This window comes from Oratosquilla oratoria, chromosome 24 (genome assembly GCF_046742065.1).
Source record: "Oratosquilla oratoria isolate Oo_2021 chromosome 24, ASM4674206v1, whole genome shotgun sequence".
Lineage (NCBI taxonomy): Eukaryota > Metazoa > Arthropoda > Malacostraca > Stomatopoda > Squillidae > Oratosquilla > Oratosquilla oratoria.
Genome location: NC_134800.1, coordinates 47,239,164 through 47,265,047, shown reverse-complemented (window position 1 = coordinate 47,265,047; position 25,884 = coordinate 47,239,164). Strand labels below are relative to the sequence as shown.

Sequence of the window (25,884 nt, the reverse complement as noted above, 5' to 3'; positions counted from 1 at the left end):
AATTGTAGGATGAAAATGAACATTTGTTTTGCAATTACATGAGAATAAACATAAGCAGCTTTTCTGTTCGCCTTTCGAAAGTGGAGCCATATATACAAAGGCAAGAGACAAATATAAGGAAAAGCATAGCACGTCTTGTCGAGACCAGTACACACTATAATAGTACTAGGTGCGGACATGTTGGTAAGGTAACTTCGGTCTGTACTGAGCGGGTTTGCTAACTTTGCTCGCACCTCACCTCGTGCGTTTGGCAGTGACGTCCGGCCTCCATTCACTGCCCGCAAATGGCGCCGAGAACGGACAGTTTGCCCGCTGTCGAGCAAAGCCCTCGTGCCCGGCGGACGGTGCTCGACCGTGTGGACGTGGCATTACAACCCCCCCCCCCCCATTTTTTTTAAAAGTAATATCCCCTTTGTGGTTTCAGAGAGCAGGATGCCTAGTCCTATCCCCATCCCAATTTTGTTGCCTTTTACAACTCAAGTGGGGACACTAAATGGAAATATTCTTTCTCGTGTACCACAGGAATTCTTAATGTTGGTAAAGACAAAGAAAACTACTATATTAACACATTAAAGCTTTTTATTAGATACAGAATACTGTTACAGAACAATCTGGATACTTCAACTCTGGTACAGTTCCAGATGTTCTCCAGTAACAAAGAAGAGACCTGTCAAGGTCACGTGACCACAAGAGTAGAGGGAAGGATTAGTCCTGTGTACAGGCTTATGAAGACCAGCACTTCTAGGAAACCTGGATTTCCTTTATTACTCCACCTCCTTCAAACAGAGAGCCTTTAACTGAAAAACTGATTATAATCCAGATACATATCATGATTACATTTCAAGAACTACTGTTCAGATTTAGCTGACAGTATTAAAACTAGAAGAACTTGGGAAAAAATATACACGCATGTCGGACAGACCACATGGCTGTGCTCAACAAAATCTTCACAGAAACAATTAACAACAGACACCAAGAAAATTATTTCTACAGCAGAGGGAGAGGGATATGGGAGTGCAAATTACTTATTTAGCTTTGAAAAAATTGGTCTATGTAAGTATGCTGAACCAACTTGTGTATTTGGTCATGTGCATATCCCCGTCTTCCCCCACAATTTCCTCCTAAATTAATTGCCTGGCCTGTTGCATCCTTCACATATATTTTAGCCAACTCCAAAATATGAAGTAAAAAAAATAAATGAATATAAAAAAGTAAATAAAATAAAACAACATTCTCTTCAGAGGCAGTCAGCACTTGTGCTTCTCCATAACATTTCATTCATCATCCCAATCTACCTGGACAGAGTGAGGGGAAGGGATTAATAGCTTAGCATGTATTTTTTTTTCCATTCTTTTTTTCTTTTTTTTCTTTTTTTGCACTCTTGCACTTTCATGTATAGTACAGGAATAACTGGTAATCCACTAGGATGGCTGTCAGATTTGGCCTTTCAGACCAAAGACAGAACTCCTTAATCTTCCTTCTTGGAGTCCCCTGCTCCCAAAGCCTGTTTGAGTTCTTCCTGAATCTTACTATGTTCTTCCATGAGGCGATCATATTCCCTGCTCACTGCCTCTCCTTGCTTAATAGCTGCATCTCTCTCAGCCTCCAGACGCTGCTTCACTGCAAGAGTATATGAAAAAAAAAATGTATGAAGAGTAGGAAGGGTGATTTGGTATTTAGGTGTGGTGGGTAGGAAGGCAGGAGTAGTGAGGGAAGGAAGTGATGACAAGTGTGTGGTGAAATGGGCAGAAGTCATTGAGGCTGTTGGCAAGGGTGAAATTGGGATGAGAAATATGGGCTTTTGTTAGTCCATATGGCTCAACAGACATTCCCCTTTCCCAATGCCCTTTTCACCCCATCCATCCACCTCATCCTTGGTTGCCCCCTCATGTTGACTCCCTCCACCTCTGCCTTCCACACCTTTTACTAATCTTTCTTCACTCATTCTTACCACGTGTCCAAAGCATCCCAATACTCTCTCATCAACCCTATCTCCCAACTCCCTTTTCACCCCTGCTCTCCTCCTCACCACCTCGTTTCTCATTCTATCCAGTCTAGTAACCCCTACAATACTTCTCAGGCATTTCATCTCAAACACATTTAAAGTCTTCCTCTCTTATATTCCATGTTTCTGCCCCATACTGTACTGTTGGCACAATCACCCTGTCATACAATCTCCTCTTAACATTCATTCCCAAATGTATTTCTCATGACACTTTTTAATCCACCAAGGCATTTACTTAATTCTCTCAATTTACATTCTACCTACACCTCCACTCTTCCCTTTCCTGCCACATTCAAACCCAAGTATCTAAAGCTATCCACTTCCTCCAGTAGTTTGTACATACATATACCAAGGGCTCTTTCACCCTTACCAGGAAGGTAGCCAAAGTCAAAAGGCATAATTCCACTCCCACCAATTTCATCCCCACCCATTCCACTCCCATCCACCACCCTTCCCTCCATCTCATCTTGGCTCCTTGTGGGGGTCATCCCTGCATCTAGCCCATTGCCCTGAGTCAGAAGCAATGCAGCATGACACAGCACATTCACAGCAAGGCTGCTTCATTGAAGAGGCAGCACTGCTCTGTCCCCTCATACAGAAACATTGAAGGTGGAGAGAAATCTCTTCTGGCTGCATCAAAACATCATTCACACTTAACCACCTAACCCCCCATCCACTCCATTCTCAGTATCATCCATATACAGCCATTCTACACTTATCCCTATCTTCTGCCTTCTCCCTTCCTTCCTCAACAGACACTCTTGCTCAATGCCCCTTTCATCCCATCCATCTCATCCTTGGTCACCCCTTAATCCACTTCTGTCTTCCACACCTCTTTTACTATTCTTTCTCTACTCATTCTTTCCATGTGTCCAAATCATCCCAATACTCTTTCATCAATCCCATCTCCTATTTCCTTTTCCACCCCTGCTCTCCTCCTCACCTTGTAGCCCCTACATACTTCTCAGACATTTCATTTCAAAGACACTTAAACTCTTCCTCTCTTATACTCCATGTTTCTGCCCCATACAGTGCTGTTGATACAATCACCCCTTCATACAATCTCCTCTTAGCATCCATTCCCAAATGTCTTTCTTATTACACTTTTCAAACCCCCAAGGCACTTACTTGCTTCTCTCAATCTACAATCTACCTCCACTCCTCCCTTTCCTGCCACATGTGACCCCAAGTACCTAAAGCTACCCACTTCCAGCCTCTCTCCTTTAAGACTCACTTTCAAATTGCTTTCATCCTCTCCCCTTGTACATCTAATCACCTTACTTTTACCCACATTTACCTTCAACTTTCACCTCTCGCATACCTTCCCAAACTCCCTTAATCTCCCCTCTGATCCTGCCACAAGTGCAGTGTTGACAGCAAACAAAATCTGGCTTACCTCCCAGTTTTCTCCATTTTCTTTAACCATCTCCAATCCCCTGCACATTACCCTCGCATTTACCTCCCACACCACACCATCTATGTACATATTAAATTAAACAACTATGGCAACATGACACATCCCTGGCAGTCCCACCTTAACCTCAACCCACTTGCTCTCTCCATTTCTAACAAAGGTGCTACTACTCTTGTAAAACTCTTGAATGCCCTTAAAAGCTTTCCTCTGATCCCATATATCTGCAAAACCTCCCACAGTGCCATATCTACATACATACATACATATACCAAGGCTTTTTCCCCCTTCCAAGGGAGGTAGCCAAAAAGGGAAAGGCATAAAAACACTCCCACCCATTTCATCCCTAAATACACTCCACACCCCTCCCACCCTCCCTCTCATCTGAGCACCTCCTGGATGACGGGTCATCCCTGCACCCTGCCCACCGCCCTGGGTCAGAAGCAGTGTCGCAAGACACAGTACATCCACAGCAAGGCCGCTTCATTTAATCGGCGACCCCCCCTCTCCCTCCCCCCATCATAAGCCTTTTCCAAATCCATAAGGGGCCTACATACATACACAAAAGTTTTTTCCCCCTTATAAGGGAGGTAGCCAAAAAACAAAAGGCATAAAAACCACTCCCACCCATTCCATCCCTAACGCACTCCACTCCCCTCCACTATCTTATCTTGACACCTCCTGGATGACGAGTCATCCCTGCATCTTGCCCACTGCCCTGGGTCAGAAGCGGTGTCCTTACCCTTTGCTAAATCTTTCTCACATACCTCTCTTACCACAAAAATCTGGTCCATGCAACCCATTCCTTTCCTAAACCCACAATGTTTCTCACCAATTACTACCTCTGCTCCTCTTCTAATCCTTTCAATCAAAACCCTCCCATAGGCCTTCCCTAGTACACTCAATAAACTGATCCCTCTGAAACTACAACACTCACATTTGTTCCCTTTCCCCTTATAAAGCAGAACTATACATGTGTTTCTCCAGTCCTCCAGCACTTTACCCTCCCTAAGACACACATTAAACAACCTCACCAGGCAGTCCTCCGTCACTGCACCTCCCTTCTCATCATTTTAATAACTACTTGCACCTCATCTTTTCTTATTTCTTCTCCATTTTCCTCATCCATCACTGTCATTTTCTTAATACATCCCACTGCAACCATCGTTCTCTCCCTATCCTCCTCCACTTTAAGCTACTCCCAAAAATACTCTGCCCATCTTCTACTTACAGCAAAGGTACAAAGAAAAAAGAAGAGAAGCAAAACATAAGATAGAGGAGGCAAATGTAAAATGGGAATAGTATGACAGAAAATTTTTGAAAGTAATAAAGATTATTTTGGAAGGAAATTAAGATAGGAAGGGGATACATGTCAAACAGAGAAGAAAAGGTAAATGGTGCAGATGAAAAGATGATAACAGAAGAAACAAAAACATACCTTCTTTGAGCTCTTTGATTTCATTGGAGGCATTGGCTTGCTTCTGCTGGTCCTCATCCTGCTTGTCCTCCTTCTTTTGCTTATCTTGATCGAGAATCTGAGAGGCTGCTGCTGAGGCTGACTGAGCCTGCCTCATTGCTGCTTCACCTTCAGCAAGAGCCACAGCCAGGCGAGAAATCAAGGTGCTCAATCGCCGCAGCACCCTATAGCACAAAAGCACTCGATAACTAAAAGTAGCTTTAAAACAAAGAGTACCAGCTTAACTTTTCTTCCTTAACTACAATTTCACCTATGTAGTGGCATAACATGATTCATGAGAGAAGAGAAGGAATAGGAGAGAGAAGAAAAAACAAATATATACCAAGGCTTTTTCCCCCTTTCAAGGGAGGTAGCCAAAAAGAAAAAGGCATAAAATCATTCCCACCCATTCCGTCCCTAAATACACTACACCCCCACCCTCCCTCTTATCTTAGCACCTCCTGGATGACAGGTCATCCCTGCACCTTGTCCACTGCCCTGGGTCAGAGGCAGTGTCACAAGTCACAGCAAGGCCACTTCATTAAATCGGTGACCCCCCCTCTCCGTCCCCCCCATGCATAAAAGGAGAAGACGGAGAGAAATCCCTTCAGGCTGCATCAAATTTTGCTCACATACTACCTCACCCCCATCCCCCCACCCATTCCACCTCATGCATCACAACATCATCCATATACAACCATTCTCCATTCACCCGTCTTCTGTCCTTCCTTAACAGATATTCCCCTCTCCCCCAAAGCCCCCTTCACCCCATCCATCAATCTCATCCTAGGACGTCCCCTCATGTTCACTCCCTCCACATCTGCCTTCCATACCTCTTTTACTAGTCTTTCTTCACTCATTCTTTCCATGTGTCCAAACCACCCGAATACTCTTTCATCAACCCTATCTCCCAACTCCCTTACCACCACTGTTCTCCTCCTCACCTCCTCATTTCTCACTCTATCTAGCCTAGTAACCCCCATCATACTTCTCAGACACCTCATCTCAAACACATTCAAACTCCTTCTCTCTTCCTCTTTTATGTTCCATGTTTCTGCCCCATACAGTGCTGTTGGGACAATCACTCCTCTTAGCATCCATTCCCAAATGTCTATTCCTCATTACACTTTTTAATCCACCAAGGCATTTACTCACTTCTCTCAATCTACATTCTACCTTCACCTCCACTCCACCTTTTCCTGCTATATTTGCACCCAAGTATCTAAAACTATCCACTTCCTCCAGTCACTCTCCCTTAATGCTCACTTCCAGCCTGCTGCCACTTTCATCCCTTGTACATATCATCACCTTACTTTTACCCAAATTTATCTTCAGCTTTCTTCTTTCACACACTCTCCCAAACTCTGTCACCAACTTCCTCAATCCCTCCTCTGATCCTGCCACAAGCGCAGTGTCGTCCGCAAACAACAGCTGGCTCACTTCCTGCTTTTCTCCATTTTCTTAAACTATTTCCAATCTCTGACCCACCACCCTTACATTTACCTCTCGCACCACCCCATCCATATACAAGTTGCAGCTAGGGCGACATAACACATACCTGACAAAGTCCCACCTTTACCTCAAACCACTCACTCTCTCCATTTCTAATCCTGACACATGCTCTACTACTCTCATAAAAACTTTTGACAGCTCCTAGAAGCTTTCCTCCTATCCTGTATATCCGCAAAACCTCCCAAAGTGCCTTCCTGTCTACCCTGTCATAAGCCTTTTCCAGATCCATAAAAGCCCAAAAAACATCCTTCCCCTTTCCCATAGCTTTCTCACATATCTGACCTTACCACAAAAATCTGATCTGCACAACATCTACCCGTCCTAAATCCACACTGTTCCTCACAAATTACTCCCTCTGTTCCTTTCCTAATCCTCTCAATCAAGATCCTCCCATAAGCCTTCCCAACTACACTTAACATGCTAATCCCTCTGAAACTACTACACTCACACTTGTCCCCTTTTCCTTTGTAAAGTGGAACTATACAGGCACTACTCCAGTCCTCTGGCACTCTACCCTCTCTCCAGCAAACATTAAATAACCTCACCAGCCAGTCCACCATCACTGTACCTCCTTTTTTTTTTACATTCTGCATGGCATCCATCCAGACCAGGTGCCTTACCTGCTTTCATCATCTTAACAACTGCCTTCACTTCATCCTTCCTTATTTCTTCTCCATTTTCCTCACTCATCACAGTCATTTTCTTAGCATTTTCCATTGCAACTATCTTTCCCTCCCTATCCTCCTTCACATTTAGCAACTCCCTAAAAGATTCTGCCCATCTTCCCCTTACTGCCTTCTCTTTCATCATCATCTCTCCATCTGCACCTTTTACCTTTTCTTCTCTACTTGATTCACCTCCTCTTCCTCTCTAATTTCTTTCCAAAACATCTTTTTATTACTTTCAAAATTTTCTGTCATACTCTTACCCCATTTCACATCTGCTCTCCTCTTTGCCTCCTTTACTTCTCTTTTCTTTTCTTTGTACCTCTCATACGACTCCCTCATCCTATTTTGTAACCAATCTATGAAAGCTTGCTTCTTCTCTTCAACCTACTATGTTTCCTCACCCCACCATTCACTACCTTTCCTTCTATTTCCTCCTGTCCTTCTTCTTCCACACACTATCTTTGCACACTTTGTGGCTCCCTCCTTGAACCCTCCCCATTCCTCCTCCACTCCTAGCTCTACTCGATCCTTCACTCCCTCCCACTCCTCTCTCAGCTTCTTCTTGTACTCTTTCTCCTTTTCATTTAAAGAGTTCACTCTAAGCACCTCCCTACCTTTTGTCCTTTTCCTTTTTCTCCATCTATCCTCCACTCTCAACTTACCTTCCACCAAAAAATGATCTGATATTCCCCCACCCTCTCCCCTTAGCACATGTACATCCTTAACTCTTCCTATTATACTCCTAGCTACCACTACATAGTCCATTAATCCTCTATCTACCACCCTTCCATCCACCACCCTCTCCCATGTGTACTTCTGCTAGACTTTCTTCCAAAACACTGTATTTGCTATCATCAACTCTCTAGACACATCTCCACCATCAACTCTCCACATATCCCAACCACTCTGTCAATTGGTTCATTTCCTACCCTAGCATTAAGGTCTCCCAGTACTATTACATTGACATTTCTCCCTAATCCCTCTATGCACTCATTTAAATCTATCCAAAAAGCCTCCCTTTCTTCTACACTCTTCTCACTACCTGGCCCATATGCTCTTACAAAAACCTTCATCTCCTTTCCCAGTTTCACCTTCATCCACATTATCCTTGAGGAAACCTCCTTCCACTCCACTACACATTTATCTATCTCTTCACTTACTAGAATAGCCACCCCTTCCCTCCCTCGCCCTCTCTTCACTCCTGATAACCTCCCACTTACACTCGCCCTTCCCTTTCAGCTTAGTTTCACTCAAAGCCAACACATCCATCTTTCTTCTCACAAACATACTACCTATCTCTTCCCTTTTACTGTACCACATCCACGCAAATTAAAAGACCCAAACTTTAGGGTGCTGGTTGGAAAACTCCTAGACCCTCTTATTCCTTTACTTTTTTTAGGAATGTCCCCTGTGGGGCTACAGGGAGAAGGATACCTGGTACCAATCCCCATCCCTTTTTTCTTGCCTTTTACGATCCAAGTGGAAATACTTGGTGGCAGTATTCTTTTGCCCCCACCACAGGTTAGGTAAACAAAAAAGGAAATGAGTATTCAGATAATTTGTACAGGACAGTAACAAGGGGTTGGGGGACAGCATAACGGGGGCAGTCGTAGTATAAAAGTGTCATCATTTCTCTATGAACAGAGTTTTCCTCTATCACAGACAAAATGATGTGTGTCTCTGGTCCATAGGGGCACCCCATATAGACCCTAAAGTATCAACTGCATGCTACTTTGCCACAATAACATGCAGCCAATACCCCAAAAAATGAGAGAGAGAGAGAAAGGGGGAGGAATGAAGAAAGAGAGAGAAGAAAAAGTACGAGGCCAATTAATTATGCACAAAACAATATTGAAACACTTACATCCAGAGAAAAAGGGAGAATCCAGAGATGTAAAAGTTCCTCTGGGCTCTAAAAAGCCGCATGTGTGCTTGCATCTCTGCATCAAGGTGGTAGCCATGATCAGTCTTCTGCTGATCAGACAACTCGTAGCTATATTTACGCATTTCACGGATGGCATCTGCATAAAAATGTGTTTTTTTTTTTTTAGTTTTTAACATAACGAGTTGTGCTTCATAAAAAAAAAAAAATAAATAAAATAAAAAAAAACATGGAAATTACTCCTTTTCCGGGATGGGAAACAATTAGGCAAGTATTTGAAAAGAACATGGGCAACTTACAAACTTGGCAAGCAAGAATTAAATTTGGTGGGAGCAAGACATCTATCGGTAATCAACAAAAAATAAAGTCTAAACACCACAAACACAAAACAAGTGGCAGAGCATATTACTTGTGGGGAAATATCCAAGTGGCTTTCTACAATTCAAAGTACAAGACAACATACATATACCAAAGGCTTTTTTCCCCCTTATAAGGGAGGTAGCCTAAAAACAAAGGCATAAAAACCACTCCCACCCATTCCATCCCCATCACATTCCATTCCTCTCCACCCTCTTCCCTCCCTCTTATCTTGGCATCTCCTGGATGATGGGTCATCCAGGAGAACAAAATTTATATAAATTACAATTCTAATAGACTGGTTAAATTTCTGCAGACAACTGGGAGTGGAGTAAGTGGGGATGAAATGGGTGGAAGTGGATTTATGCCTTTGACTTTGGCTATCCCTTATACATATACCAATGGCTTTTTCCCCCTTACAAGGGAGGTAGCCAAAAAATCCCACCCATTCCATCCCCATACTCCACTACCATTTACCCTCCCTCTTGGCTCCTGGATGACAGGTCATCCCTGCATCTTGCCCACAGCCCTGGGTCAGAAGCAATGTAGCAAGACACAGCACATCCACAGCAAGGCTATTTTATTTAGTTGGTGATCCCATCTCTGTCCCCTCATGCAGAAAAAGAGAAGACTGAGAAATCCCTTCGGACTATGTCAAAATAACATTCACACATACTCCCTCACCCACCCATCCCCCACCCACTCCCATGCATCACAGCATCATCCATACACAACCATTCTCCACTCACCCCTATCTTCTGCCTTCTCCCTTCCTTCCTCAACAGACATTCCCCTCATTCCCAATGCCCCTTTTACCCAATGCATCTCATCCTTGGTCACCCCCTCATGTTCACTCCTTCCACCTCTGCCCTCCACTCCTCTTTTACTAATCTTTCTTCACTCATCCTTTCCATGTGTCCAAACCATCCCAATACTCTTTCATCAACCCTATCTCCCAACTCCCTTTTCACCAACCCGCTCTCCTCCTCACCTTGTTTCTCACTCTATCCAACCTACTAACCCCTACACTACTTCTCAAGCATTTCATTTCACACTTAAACAATTCCTCTCTCCCTTGTAAGGGAGAAAAAGCCCTTGGTATATGTACGTGTTTTTGGTGCATCCTATTATTAACATTTTGTTTTGTGCAGTTTGTAGGGTGGATATTTTTTCTCAATTGCTGGGAACCATGCTATAGAGGCACAGTCATGTGTGATACTTACGAACTATTTGTAAATTATGCCTTCGAAATTCCACCCTCCAGTGGTGGCTTTCAGCTGGTTCTTACCAGTTTACATGAACCTGTTCTTGGAATTTCATAACATCCATCAACCAATTATTAAAAATTGGCTTATACAGGCTATAATATAGCCTATATTGGGCCAACCTGGCATGCTATTAGTGAGACAACCTGTTGTTAAAAAATTTCAATCCCACCCTCCTTCTGTCTCCAAGATAGCTTGTGACAGTACCTTACAATATTGAAAAACAGAAAACTTTACAGCAGAAAGCCAATGTAAATAAAGATTACTTACCAATGAAGAAGAGTAATAAAACTGCTAGGAATACTTTGAAGTAAACATGAGACATGTTGCCAATGCTCCTCAGGAAACGTGACTTGAAGATAGAGTGCCATCTGAAATACAAGAGTTTTAAATGAAACTAAAGTGCAAACTTGTATGAAAATAACAACATAAGTGCAAACTTCTATGAAAATAACAAACAAGCCCCTGAATAGCTTATCAATACTTGCATCAAATTTGCTTGTCACGTACCATTAGATGTAACAGGAGAAAGAAAAAATGGAGAGGAAAAGTGAGTTGAAAGTAAGAATTCAATGAGAATGGGGAAGAAAATACCACACAAAGCTACAGAATGTAATGAAAAGAAAAAAAAAAAAAGTATATATATATATATATACAGTAAAAGCCCTCGTATCCGGCCTTCTTGTATCCGGCACTTCAAATAACTGGCATATTTTTCACGAAAATCGAAAATTGTGATAAAGATAGACGTATACAAAAATTAAATAAACTTTAATTTCCCGCGTGTGTTTAAAATCCCTGGCATGGTTGTAGTTGTTCTCGCCGCCACCAGGGCTTCTCAGTCCCATTCACTTCTCCCGCCACGTGTTAGCCACCTCCGTGCATATGTTAGCCAACTCTATTTTATCATGCCCAAAGTTGAGAAGAGGAAAGTGTGGTGCTTTCTCTTAAGCAGAAGGTGGATATATGCAGAAGATTGAAGAAAGGCGAAAATAGAAAAATACTGAAGGAAGAGTATGGCATTGGGTCGTCTACCATTTACGATATCAAGGCCCAATCCAAAAAGCTAAGAGAGTTTGCGAAGTTGAGTTGTGTGTCGTTGGAAAATACCGGAAGCCACGTTATTTTAAAAATCTAATATACTTGCCAGTGGATTATCGCCCACAAAATAACCCATGGATGGACTCAGAAACATTCATGAACTGGCTCAAGCATGTGTTTGTCCCATCAGTGAAAGAAAATGAAAAAACGAAAAGACTTCTAGAGGACAGCAAATTTATTCTCCTACTCGACAACAGTAAAGCTGAGGAACTGAGCAATGGAAACATTTCTATTGTGTATTTACCGCCGAACGTAACAAGTGTGATCCAGCCCATGGATCAAGGAGTGATTCAAAACTTAAAAAAAAATTATCGGAAAAGTTCTATGCGCAAACTAGTTTATTTTGAGGACGGTAGCATTTCCGAATTCCAACGTGGGCTTAATGTTAAAGATGCTAATTTTTATGGAATCGCTAGCTTGGGAGGATGAAAAACAACAAACTCTAATGCGATGTTAGAGAAAATCATATCCGCAAATAATGTTTGAAGATCAGGAAGGGAATAAAAAATTTGAGGGTTTTCCATCAGCAAGAAAGAATCGGTGGTGAAAGAATTGAAAGATGGGTTATCGCGCTAAACTTTGCATTAGTGACGAAGCGATACAAGTGTGTGTAGATATGGACAGTGACCGAGCAGCAACATTCTCACTTAGTGATGATGAAATTTTACAATCACTTCCCGATGAACACGCGAAAACGACAGAGGCAGATAGTGAAGAAGACGACCCTGAGATGAAAGTGTCGTGGAAGGATGCAGCGAAGGGTCTAGCAGTGTTTGTGAAATTTGCAGAACAGTGCACAAACAAAGAGGAAAAAATTCTAAGCAGAGACATCATATATTTTATGAAAGTTGGTACAAAAAGTTTAGTGAAAGAAAACTAGAGTGTAGAGGCGAATGCACCCTCTCAGACACCAACACTGAACGCGGCCATTCACAACTCCGTCGTAAAATTATCAGATGATGAATTAGATAGCTGGTAATGCTGTGATGATTATAACTGATGTATATTGATTGGATATTACTCTATACTGATAGAATTTACAATATATAGATATGTGGATGTGTTTATTATTAAAGCGAATTAATATCTATTAATAAGTAAAAGAACAATGTAAATAAATGTATTTTTTTAAATATCCCTTCCCGTATCCAGCATTTTCTCGTATCCGGTACGTCTTCGGCCCCATTGGTGCCGGATACAAGGGCTTTTACTGTATATATATAATGGGTTAGATATATGGAACAAGTGAAGAAAGTCTGGCAAAAATTGTGTGGAAGACAGGTGGATGGAGTGATCTTGAGGGGAAAATTTAATTAAAAATTAAATAGAAAGATGGGGCGAAGAAAGTTTTGGGTAAAAGTGGAATGTCTGTCGAGCAGGAAAGGGGAGGGCAAGAGATAGGTGTGAATGGTTGTAAATGGACAATAAAGGCTGTATAGACCCTGCTGTGAAGTGTGGTCTTATTGTACTGCTTTTGACATGAGTGGTGAGCAGAGGCTCATGATGGAGGGAAAGACGTATGGGTTTTGGATGGGTGAAGGGTGGGTGCAAACCTTGCTGGTTACTTCTATATTAGGGGGAAGAAGACTTTTTTATGTTTATAGACAAATTCACAAAGAGAGGTCACTATAATTTCAATTCTTTACGTACCTTTGTGGTGAAATGATAGGGATCAGCAGAACAATAGTGACTGCCAATTCCGTATACATCACCCCAGCGATTAAAGTCCATTGTATACTCATTTTGAAACTGTTTTTGTTCACCTACCCTGCAAAACAACAAAATATTAAACTACATGCCACTTATGTCTTATGATCAATCATTGTCAATGCCAAAGATATGCCAGGGTGCATCAGTTTACTCTCATGCCAACACAATTCCCCAAAGTTTCTTTGAGCAAGCCACTCCAATGCAGCTATATCCTCCTTTGTATTCCAAACAGCTTTCAACATGATCACATGACTTGCTCCAGCCATTAGTTCTCTGGGTGCTCCCATCTCATCTGCAAATTGTCTCATGAAAATAAACCCATGTGTATTCATATAGCCAATGTTGACTTTCATGAATTAAAATGGTTATAGGCCTTGAGCAAGTCTCATGGAGTAATCACTGGTTTGATACAGTCATACTTGCAATAACCAAAATTGACTGGGAAGCTATCAGTTTGTGATAAGAGTGACAGGTCCAGGAAAATACTGAAAAAAATAAAGTCATTTGAAGGATAAGAAATGTAACTTTCCATATAGATGCATCATCTGTTCGAGAAACTTGAAGAGGAAATAGGTGGACGAGGGAAGAAGAGGAAGAAGACAAAGAAAGAAAAGAAGAAGGTAGGAGGACATGGAGAGAGATATGGAACCCCATAAGAATAGACCTTTCCCTGTAAGTTACAATTATGTAAATATACATTTTCCCTTCACAACCATTTCAAAGATATAAATGCTGCACCCACTGATATTGAACACCTTTGCTGTCACACAGGAGTGTGTACACTGGTTACTTTAAACTTCCCTATCTCCTACATTCCTATCTCACTCCACTAAAGATAACAGTTGATAGAGGAAGGTTGGTCAATGTCTTACACTACAGTTAGCTAACTTACTCTCAAGTGGATTGGGTAATACCAGAAGATATTACCTGTGGAGGAGGAAGAAACAGGGGATATGGAGCATGTGAAAGAATGAAAGGAAGAAATAGGTGAGAGGGTGAGAAAAAAATAAAATGTATGTGAGAGAGAGAGGGAGGAGGGGGGAATAAAGAGGGGGTGGGGAGAGAGAGAGGTGGGTGGGAAGAGAGAGAGTGAGTGAGGTGGGTGGGTGGAAAGAGAGAGTGAGGAGGTGGGTGGGAAGAGAGAGTGAGTGAGGTGGGTGGGTGGAAAGAGAGAGTGAGGGGGTGGGTGGGAAGAGAGAGAGGGGTGGGTGGGAAGAGAGATAATGAGGGGGTGGGTGGGAAGAGAGAGAGAGGGGGGGGGAAGAAAGGGTGGTGAGGTGGGTGGGTGGAAAGAGAGTGAGTGGGGGTGGGTGGGTGGGAAGAGAGTGAGTGGGGGTGGGTGGGTGGGAAGAGAGTGAGTGGGGGTGGGTGGGTGGGAAGAGAGAGAGAGGGGGTGGGTGGGTGGGAAGAGAGAGAGGGGTGGGGTGGGAAGAGAGAGAGGTGGAAGACAGAAGGTAGAGGGGAGACAGATGAGAGAAGGAGTGGGAGAGATGAGGGGTAGGAAGAGATGAGGGGAGGGAAGAGAGAGAGAGGGAGGGGGAGAGAGAGCAGTTGTTGGCTGTTAGCTATAATGTGAAAATGGGGAAGAATACTTGACAGACCCATTCCAGATGGAGTGTTGCTTTTAAGGACTCCACCTCCTCATGAAGATGAAGGGATTCGTGGGTTATGAAAATGCCTCTCTTGCAAGACAATTACTGGCAGGTACCCATCATGGGTCCTTTCTATACATGTATTAAGTTTCATATCCATTTAAAAACAGTGGCTGTTAATATTCCATAAATGAAATTCATCATACTAGGGTGTGTCCAGGGCCCTTGACTAGGTTATAAATAAGCACCCTACTCGGGTCCAGGAAGGCAAAGCACCCGTGATTGGGTAACATGCCCCCCAAAGATGGCTCCCCCTCCCCCCCTTTTTTTGGGGGGGAGGGGGGGGAAGGACCAGGATGGCATGATTTGTAGGCACAGAATGGGGGAATTAAGGGTTGGGGACAGATCTGAAGCCAAACTGTCAGAATGTTCATCTTTTCAAGATATTTGTTCCATTGATCTTTCACATAATTTCACTATTGTACGGGTTAGTACTGGCCTATAATTTAGCGGTGTTAACTTGTTTCCACCTTTGTGGATTAGCACCATGTTTCCCTTTTCCAATCAAGTGGCACAATGCTTTCTTTCAATGAACATGTAATAAGACTGGATCTTGTCTGCTAGTTGTTCCCTACATTTTTTAAGTATCCAGTTTGAGATCCCACGTGTGTGTGTGTGTGTGTGTAAGAGGCTCACAGATAAAGGAAGAAAGAGGGGGTAGTTGGTGAAGATTTCATTTTTATTGGATTGACTTATGTAAACAACAGTTCACTCTTAGCATTATGTTTTTAAACAGGGGCTTGGGTACTATTTTATTATATTGGCATTTTTTGAGTCCTTTGGTATTTTACCTTCCTTGTGTAAGCAACTTTATATTATATATTTTGTCCATTAGTTCTTTATATTCTTTTAGTATCCAATTTGCAATTCCATCTGGGCCATGTGATTTCCTGACATCAAGGACTCATTATTTCTTTTTGTGTTATTATTATTTCCCCTCATGGGGGTGAGGTGGATCCTACTTCATGCCTTTCATTCCATTTTCTCTAGTGAAAACCGAAGTGATTGTTCACAACTTCAGCCATTTCTAAATCTTCTGTGTATTCTATATTTCCATGGCATAGTTCCACAATTTCCTGTTTGTTTTTGAGTTTATCATTCACATATCCATAGAATAGCTTAGATTGGTCCACATTTTTCTATTATGTATTTTTCATAGTGTGTGTGTGTGTGTATTTACCTAGTTGTATCTTATAGGAAGGGGAGCTACACTCATGGTGTCCCCGTCTCTGTATCTCGCCATATCAAATTTGCTCTTAAATTCTTGCACACACTATTGTTTTGTCTAGTATGTTCCACACATCACCACTCTGTGGGGAAAGCTGTTTTTCAGGTCTCTTCTGTAACTGTCCTTTTTGAGTTTCTATGTTCTCTTGTGTTTATCTTATCCCAATTTAGTAATTCATCTCTATCAAGGACTTCCCCTTTCAAAATTCTGTAGATGGTCAACAAGTCACCTCTTTCTCTTCTTTGTTCTAGAGTCAGTAGTTCAAGTTTTGACAATCTTTCTTCATATGACATTTCCTTATATTGTTGGGGCCATCTTCGTAGTTGCTCTCTGGATTCTCTATTTTCCTTATATTCATTTTAATACTGGGTGGCCATAGTGTCACTGCATACTCCAATTTAGGCCTTGTGACTAGTACTTTCTTTACCATTTCTTTATCCAAGTAAGTAAAAGCCACTTTTATTGGTCTTAGCAAGTTATAGGTTTCACTGACAACTTTGTTTATATGTTTGTTAGGGGAGATGTCTTTTGTGATGATCACCCCCAGTCTTTTTTCAGATCCCACTTTTGTTACTTCCTTTTCATGTGTGAGTGTAGGAGTAAATAGAAAACAAGATTTCTGACAGCAGCCAATGTCAAATTAATTTGATTTGTAAAAAAAACAAACAGGAAAGTACATTTTTAAAGACAAAATCACACATGACACTTTCAGAATTTCACCAACAAAAGCAGGTATTTGTTCAGTTGTGTACATGGACACGATATAGCATTTGAAAATTAAATATTAATTTTGTAAATTATAATACGGTACTGTACATGAATGTAATATGCAATTTTCTTGGCTGAAAAAAAAAGACCTTGCTACAAGCAAATATACTAATGAACAAAGTCGCTAGCATAGGGTCTGGACACCATCTTGTTGTTTGTCAAGTGTTGTCTGGCCAGTCCAGATGAGGCCTGATGCTGTAACCATACCATGCACGTGATCCACACGCTCCCAACATGGCACTACCTCCCCCTCCTGCAGACCTTGCTTTCCCAGAACAACCACCTTACCACAGAAAACCTAATGCAGCAGATTTCAAGACAAACAAGATATAGATGCCCAATGTCACTAGAGAAACTCATTAAACCCCCTTTATTATACCTATCCCTATTATACTACCCATGAGCTAATATATATTTATAACATATCTAACCATACCCATCAACCATACGACTAACCCCCATAAGTAGAACTGACCCCAATGCATAGAATAACCAGACTAACACCTTTACTTACGACAACCCAACCCCCTATATTAACCTCTTCAGTACGGGGCCAAAATCTCGCGGGCAGCATTAGCTGCCAGACGTACGATGTGTTGTAATAATACTCGCATCATAAAATATAGTCACCGCTTATATCGATCGTTCTCTCTTTCACCCGTGAATTTTGATAACCATAGAAAATGTGATGAAGACAGTTTAGAGAGTATGTCATTACGCAGGGGCAACTACAATAAATATAATCAAGACGCCGATATGGCAGCCACGCGTATCCACTTGTTCCTCATGCCGCCTACATATGTGGCACCGTATGGAAGGGGTTAACCTCTTCACTCCGGGCCAAAATGTCATGGGCAGCATTAGCTGCCAGATGTGCGATGTTGCATCATAATACTCGCATTATAAAAAATAAAGTAACCCCTGTAATGCTCGTTCTCTTTCACCCGTGAATTTTGATAACCATAGAAAATATGATGAAGCCAGTTTACAGAGTATGGGGGTCACGCAGGTACAACTACAATAAATATAATCAAGACGCCGATATGGCAGCCTCGCGTACCCACTTGCTCCTCATGACGCCTACGTAGGCGTCACCGTATGGAAGGAGTTAACCGACAATAATGTAACCAACAAGGAGAGCTGGGCAGGTCAAGAGCCTGCCAGCCAGAACCTGGTTAGGTCAAGCGCCTGCCAGACACAGGTGTGCCCGAGGTCAAGGCCCAGCACTTTACTGTATTTTACCCACAGGGCCCATATATAGTTAATATCAAACCAGATCACTTTGTAATAAAATAGAAGAAACTCCAGTTTTGGAGTTTATCTTGCCCGCATTAAGTCCACCCTAGGTAACCACAACCATCACCAACTGGGGTTACAATGCCCTCGGTATTTCCGCCAGTACCTCGCGAGGTATATATTCTTGAAGGAATGCTATGGAGCTGAAATCCATGCATTCCTTCAAGCTACGAAAAACCTATATACCCCGCAATCAGAGCGATTGAACAGGCTGCCAACATCCATGATGATGACGACCCTGATAACCTTAAATTACAGGTACAGTTTTACTAAATACGTGTTAGGTTAGGTTAGATAAATTTATCCTTTCATTTCTTCAACGTTGGCATCTATCATAACAATCATGGCTTACCATTCATCCAGCACGACTTCGTTACTTACGAAATCCGTTTTGGCAACTTTTTTTTTTTTTTGCCAAGAAAATTGTATATTACATTGATACATTATAATTTACAAAATTAATCTTTAATTTTCTAATGCTATATCACGTCCACGTACACAACTAAACGTTTACCCAAAATCAGTATTTATGTATAGCATCCCTAAACAAAGTTTCACCAAATAGTAGGTTTGCAGTACCCATAATCTTAATGATCTATGGTTACTACAAGTCTTGCATTTGGCTATGAAAAAATTCAACAAAATATTTTGAAAACAAACAAGACAAAAATTGTATGGGCATCAGCCATCATCCAATGGCATTTCATTCTATTTGTCCCTGGACAATACAATACTAGTGTGTCTTGAAGCACTAGTTCAAATACACTATGTTAGTTCTATGCTGGGGAATAAAAGTTATAAATAGTACTTTGCAATGTTCTGCTCCAATTACTTACTGATGCTATATGGAACAACCCTATATGTGCCCTTCAGTGTCATTGGACTGGTACAGATTTGGCAGCTTTAAACTTACATAATGCTACTTTGTATCAATTTCACTTTGAAACACCCATAATTCGATAGTCCCGGGGATCCCATTAGCTAACAAATTCTATTTAGTCACGATAGGAACAAATAAACATTAAGGATAAAGGAATTTCAAAACACTTAGTACTTACGGTATCATTACTGTGCGTTTTCTCACCACATGCAAGTTTTCCTTACAGACTCAGATTCATTCGATACTATCATACCTTGCCAATTAAAATCAATCTCCTACCATTACATACAATTTAGTTACATACCTTCAAATATGTGATTTGTTCGAACTTGCTAGAAGTGATATTCCCCACTGTTGCTAAGTCGAAAAATAGAAACGTCAAATTGTAGTTGGCAATCTGCCGACTTAATAATATAAACAATCAGATTAATCTTGCCTCTACGGTGGATGCACTATGACAGAACTATGTTCTCATGCTAACATTGTTCACTTACCTTCAATTGCCAGTGCTATATTCGCTATCAGTTTCACCATTGAAGTTACGGTCAAAGACAGCCTTAGATAGCCCGTGTGACAAACAATACATAATAATTAGTAGTCGTAAACTTTGTGTAAACTGTTGTTCTTTATCGTATACAAAGAAGACAGGAAACAGACGAAGTAGCTAGAACACATACGCCTTTTGCCGAGTACGATCAACAGATGGCAATAATATCAACAGCTAAAATTATGCCAATTTGGGATTTAAATAAATCTAAGACATCAAATTTAATTCCAGAAAACTATACTGTAATTTATACCGATGAGAAAAATATCACTTAGAAGCTTTAAAAAAAGTGAAAACGTATTAGAATTGGTCCTGCGAACAATTGATAACAGATGGCGTTGCATCACAAACTGAATTGATACTCTTCAAAAGCCGTACTCTCCTATCTTTTGCGCGTGGTCTTCAATGGGGAATATTGTATGTATACAACAGTTATCGTTACATCTTCCTCCTTTAAGTGGTTTGATCATCTTTTATTGACAAGAGTGAGTTTCAAATTACAAGTGATGTAGTCTAGTAGGATTTGGCACGTCCGATCAAGTAAATAAAGACCTTTCCAAGTTAAATACATACATGAGTGGAAGGTAATAAAAAAGTTACACGTGACCATTGCACATGCAAATGTGCAAACACAACTTCACTACCTACAAACTGTAGTTTGGTGCCAATGGATCCGAAAGGTGCACGAAAGTCAAACTGGGTAACTCCATCGTTTGATGATTTTGACATGTCACCCAAACCTCTGTTTGAGAAGAAGAGTGTGAAAAGACCACGGAGCAGCAGTATTTTTGATAATAAAATTCCCAGAAAACGAGAGGCTGGTAAACTATGGGTCGACAATAGCAGCCCCAGAACGAGAGATGACTTGTGTGTACACAAAAAGAAAGTTCAGGAAGTGGAATCATGGTTGGTGGAGAGTATGGCAGGAATGAAGGGTCGACGATTTCTTCTGCTGACAGGACCACCAGGATGCGGAAAGACAGCAACAATAAAGCTATTAGCCAAGGAAGCACGTTTAGATGTGCGGGAATGGATAAATCCTGTAATAGGCCATTATGACAAGACGTATGAAGAAGAAGGTCGCCCCTTTATCAAGGGAGATTATGTACCAGAATCTAATCAAGTAACTCAGTTTACTGATTTCCTTCTGAGAGCAAACAAGTATACTGATATTTGCAGTGTTGCCAAAACTTCACAGAATCTAATATTAATGGAAGAGTTTCCCAACACTTTCCTTAGAGATCCAAAACCATTTCATAATATATTGCATCGATACCAGCATGTTGGGAAAAGTCCCATTGTATTCATAATGACTGACAACACCCAGCAGGAGTGCAGTGTTAGACGTATGTTCCCAGCAGAACTACAGCAAGAGCTTTCTTTCTGCAACATTTCATTTAATCCAATAGCTACAGGTCTGTTAGTGAAGGCCTTAACACGAGCAGTAAATCTAGAGGGCATTCCAGTGCCAAAGAAAGAGGCTCTTGAGGCTCTTGCAGAAGCTTCAGGAGGAGATGTCAGGGGAGCAATTAATGCACTACAGTTTGGAGCCCAAAAAGATGTGTCCAACCTCCAGGATCTCTTCACTGGTTCTCACACCTTAGCACGAACAACGTCACGATCTAAAAATCGTATTAAACCAAATCATGGGAAAAAATTGAAAACGGAAAGTCAAGATCATGAAGATAAAATGGCAGCTATCGGTGGGAAGGATTCAACACTCATTCTTTATAGGGCTTTGGGAAAAATTTTATATTGTAAAAGAGAAAAGGTTGATGGCATTGTTAGCTCGCTGCCAGGACACCTACAAAATCATGAAAGGCCTCCTCTTCAGGAGCAGGATGTAGAATCAATCTTTGACAAGGCAGCTCTAGGGGCTTCAACATTTACTCTTTTCCTCCACCAGAACTTTTTACCTTTTTATGATGATATCAGGGCAGTGGGAAGAGCTTTAGATTACCTGACGGACTCAGATGTTATTAGTTCTGATTGGTTGGGGCGGGAAGTGTTAGGTGATTATGGAGGTTCAATCACTGTTCGAGGTTTGATGCATAGTAATTTCTCTACAAGACCAAAATCTGCAACCCATAGTTGGCAACCCTTGTACAAACCGCATTGGTTCTCAGTGTATAAAGAGGGTAATAAGAGACAGTATGCACTGAAACATCATCACCGATACAAGCACTTGTCATATGTCACCAGTGAAGAGTTAGCAACAGTAGAAGCTCCTTATTGTGTGAGAATTTCCCAATTAAGGAAACATTTTGAGGCTAGTATTATGAAAGAAGTTAGTAACTTTAACTTCAGGACAAATCAGTCATATTCTGTTGAACGTCTTGATGAAAAAGAGAATGAGGATATTGAAGGGAATGAATCCTTGAACATAAGTGCAGCTGACCTATATGCTCCTGAGAATTCCCAGAACACCAGTTGTAGTCAAGAGAAACAAGAGGATCCAGATGAAGAGTTTATCATAGAAGAGTTTGATGAATAACTAGCAAACTAGAAGTGGTAATCATCAAGTGAGAAGACAGGCACTGGTGTTTGTACCAAGTAAGTTTTAGATATTACATGACCAAAGGCCATAGCTCAAGTGGTAACTTCAGGGTGTTATGTTTAACCCTTAGCTAGTAGTGATCATTTTTAGATTTTTTCCCCCAAGTCTTACCAGAGAATTTTACTTGGTTGAGGGAAACCCTCATTCTGGAACCAGTGTAGCCTTGCTAAGTAGATTTTGGGTGATCAGATCACATCAACACCCATATCTCTATCTGGAAATACAGCCTTAAGCTAAACAGGGTCAGCCGATTTCTTGGTTGCTATTTTTGCTTCTCGGTCAGTCATTAGATAATGTTTCATTTACCTTTTCTTGGCTCCATTCCTCCATTCCCCACTCCATTTTGATTATTTCCCCATTTCAGGTTTCTTTATGTTTTTTCATCTTGTACATGGACTTTGTACATCGAACAAGATTTATTAGATTCATGGATCATATCCCTTTTGTTTGATATATAAGTGATTTGTTTATTTTTTTATCACATTGTATAGAGCTTACAACATGAGCATGATGACAAAAACTTTTAGGCCATAATGTAGTTTGAGAAGACATATAAGCAATATTGTATTGATTCTCTAGTTATTCATTTTCTATTTCAGGAGCTGGATGTACCGGTATTTATGCTTGACTTTGTTGAGTGGAATGTTAAAAAAATGAACCCCATACAGCAGATAACTTAAAAGGGAATGAGGAGTTGTACCATGTATGGATGCCACTTGGAATGGTAAGACACGTATAAATAAATTAATGAGCCATTTATATGATCACAAGTAACATACTGGTTTTCTGTACCCACATATATTTACTGAGTTATAATGCCACTTAAGTCTTGCAGAAAGATGATATGATAATTTCTAACCAGGAATTGCAAGCATTATAGATGATGTAAAACTGACAAGGATGATAGAGCTGTTATGGAATGTGATGAAGATATATGAGATTAGGGAAATCTGTTAAAGATGAGCCAATTATTGGTATGGTAGGTAAACATGAGGATGATGGGCATGGGTTTGGAGCTGGTATGCAAGAGTGAAACTAGGTAGATAAGTTATAATTCTTTTAGTAATTAGTCTTTCCATCAGCATTGATATGGTTGATAGTAGAGAAGTTGGTCCATAGGATGCTTTTGGTTTGTATGATTTTAATACAAGTATTTTGTGGGCTTATTTCCTGTCTATGTACTAACGGCCTCTCTCTCCCTTATAAGGGAGGTAGCAAGCCAAGGAATGCACTCACTCCCATCCACCACCCATTGTTTCTGTCTCGTCTTAGTTCGTTTCCAGATTGTTGAAATTTTGCTGTACAACCAGGAGTGGTTGAAAGTATCATTCAATGCCTTTATTCCATTTGACCCATAGTGTTTGAGATGGATGTTTGTTTCCAGATTTTTGGAATTTTGCTGTACAACCAGGAGTGGTTGAAAGTATCAGTTAAAGCCTTTATTCCATTTGACCCTTGGTGTTTGAGATGGATGTTTGTTTCCAGATTGTAAGAATTTTGTTGTACAACCATGAGTGGTTGAAAGTATCAGTTAAAGCCCTCCCACCGGTAAAGTTGAACCAAAAACGTGGTTCATTAAATTCCACGTTACAAAGTCCTCTTTAAGGGGCACCATCCTAGCTTCCCGATAATGGGGAGTTTGTGATGTTAAACCATAAAATAGATAAAAATGGAAGACTGGAGGAATAGTGTCTGTAGAATGAAGGAGAAGATAGGTGCCCGAGAGCATTATGAATGACTGGAAGCAGTGAAAAGAATGTATGAAGTAATATTTTTACCAACTGTTATGAATGATTGTAGGAAGGGGTGATTGTGCCAATGGCATTGTATGGGGCAAAGACTTGGAATTTAAAAGAGGCACAGAGGAAAAGTTTGAATGTGTTTGAGATTAAATATCTGAGAGGTATGGTAGGGGTTATTAGGCTGGATAGAGTGAAAAACAAGGAGGTGAGGAGGAAAGTGATAGTGGAAAAGGAGATGGCAGATAGGGCTGCTGAAAGATTATTGGGATGGTTTGGACACATGGAAAGAATGAGTGATGAAAGATTACTAAGAGGTGTGGAATGCAGAGGTGAGGGGAGTAAACTTGAGGAGATGACTGAAGATGGATGGGGTGAAGGGGGTGTTGAGCAAGAGGTGAATGTCTGTTGAACAAGGAAGGGAGAATGCAGAAGATAGGGATGAATGGAGAGTGACTATGTTTAGATGATATTGCTATGCAAGGAAGGGAGGGGTGGGGGATGGGGGGTAGGAGGTGCTTATGCGTGAATAATATTTTGACATAGCCCAAAGGGATTTCCCCCAGTATTCTCTATTTCTGCATGAAGAGATGGAGAGGGAGGGGCCACCAATTAATTGAAACAGCCTTGCTGTGGATGTACTGCATCTTGCTACATTGCTTCTGATCCAGGGCAGTGGGTAGGAAACAGATGACCCATCTATGAGGAGCTAAGATGAGAGGGGTGAAAGGGTGGTGGATAGGAGTAGAATGGGTGTGGGTGTGTACATGCCTTTGACTTGGCTACCTCCCTTATAAGGGGGAAAAAGCTCTTGGTATATAGATAGAGAAATATGAATAGGAATGAGGCCTAGATGATGGATACTCAAGCAGTGTTGTCCAAAGACAGTTGCAGTGATATACTTGAGGACTGAATAGAGTTATGAAATATGACAGAGTAAAGAATGATAGATACAGGATTTTTTAATGGACTGGGTACTGATGACATTTCTGTCATCCACGAGGAGGTAAAATGAGAGGGAAACAGTGAGTGGTGGAATGGGTTCAAGTGGGTATATTTGCTGTGGCTGGCTACCTCTCTTAAAAGGGGGAAGAGTCCATTGGTATACAGATAGACTGGTGACATTGGGAGAAAAGGTAGAACAGACCAGTCTCAAGTGGTTGATCACATGAAAATGAATGAAAGTAGATATTCTATTCATCAGTCAGTGTTATTGGGGTTGAGAGCAGGGGTAAACCAACAAAAAGGTGGATGGACAGAGTAAATGAAGCCATAGAACAAGCAGAAATGTGCATGGATCACAGTGAGTTGGAGAAGAATACATAGACTAAGGCAGCAACCCATTCTATTAAAGGGTTGCCTGGGGATGAATTTATAATATCGCTGGGGGGATATATGAGATGGAATTTTTCATGTTATATAAGGGGAAAGGAATGAAAGGGGGTGTCATGGGAATAAAAGAATGAAGGATGTTCCTCTTCCATGTGGTGGCACTCAGCTTTTGTGAGTAACAGCGTCAAAATTAAAGATATGTACTTTTTTCCAGGTACTGGTTCGTTCCTGTAGACTTGAATTTTGTACTCTTCATGATGATGTGGTTATCATGTCTTTCATACATTTTTATACATTTTTGCAGTGAAACTCCACATGGAGGGAAGAAAGAGATGCATTTGTTCAGCAAGTTGAGGCAGTGAGTCTGGATTATGATCACCTCTTGAAGCAGCATGGCAAGACCTAAGAGGAGCTGAAGGCTTTGAGAGTTGAAGATTCCAAGAAGGAGTATGAAGAGTTTAATCAAGGTGATTCTGTTTGAAGGACTAGATATAGAGTCCTCCTTGTTGGCCAGTGAT

At 41.2% G+C, this 25,884-nt stretch overlaps 2 protein-coding genes across 5 annotated transcripts; one reads left to right on the top strand and one right to left on the bottom strand.

Annotated features, from left to right (window-relative positions):
- Positions 1-1,348: 1,348 nt before the first annotated feature.
- On the bottom strand, positions 1,349-19,834 carry LOC143038615 (B-cell receptor-associated protein 31). 3 transcript variants are annotated; one of them, XM_076208067.1, is made up of 7 exons: positions 19,686-19,789; positions 19,496-19,548; positions 13,308-13,425; positions 10,827-10,927; positions 8,917-9,073; positions 4,855-5,057; positions 1,349-1,620 (listed from the first exon to the last, which is right to left on the bottom strand). In XM_076208067.1, the coding sequence occupies exons 3-7, from the start codon at positions 13,397-13,399 to the stop codon at positions 1,469-1,471; spliced, it is 705 nt and encodes a 234-aa protein (XP_076064182.1). In that variant the 5' UTR covers positions 13,400-13,425; positions 19,496-19,548; positions 19,686-19,789; the 3' UTR covers positions 1,349-1,468. The 3 variants fall into 3 exon arrangements, with proteins under 3 accessions (XP_076064182.1, XP_076064184.1, XP_076064183.1); XM_076208069.1 differs by lacking the exon at positions 19,496-19,548 and having other exon boundaries at positions 19,686-19,834; XM_076208068.1 differs by lacking the exons at positions 19,496-19,548; positions 19,686-19,789 and adding an exon at positions 14,110-14,217.
- A 395-nt stretch (positions 19,835-20,229) lies between these two features.
- Positions 20,230-25,816, top strand: Rad17 (Rad17 checkpoint clamp loader component). 2 transcript variants are annotated; one of them, XM_076208065.1, is made up of 3 exons: positions 20,230-22,291; positions 22,895-22,909; positions 25,671-25,816. In XM_076208065.1, the coding sequence occupies exon 1, from the start codon at positions 20,406-20,408 to the stop codon at positions 22,230-22,232; it is 1,827 nt and encodes a 608-aa protein (XP_076064180.1). In that variant the 5' UTR covers positions 20,230-20,405; the 3' UTR covers positions 22,233-22,291; positions 22,895-22,909; positions 25,671-25,816. The 2 variants fall into 2 exon arrangements, with proteins under 2 accessions (XP_076064180.1, XP_076064178.1); XM_076208063.1 differs by having other exon boundaries at positions 22,895-23,019.
- The last annotated feature ends 68 nt before the right edge of the window (positions 25,817-25,884 follow it).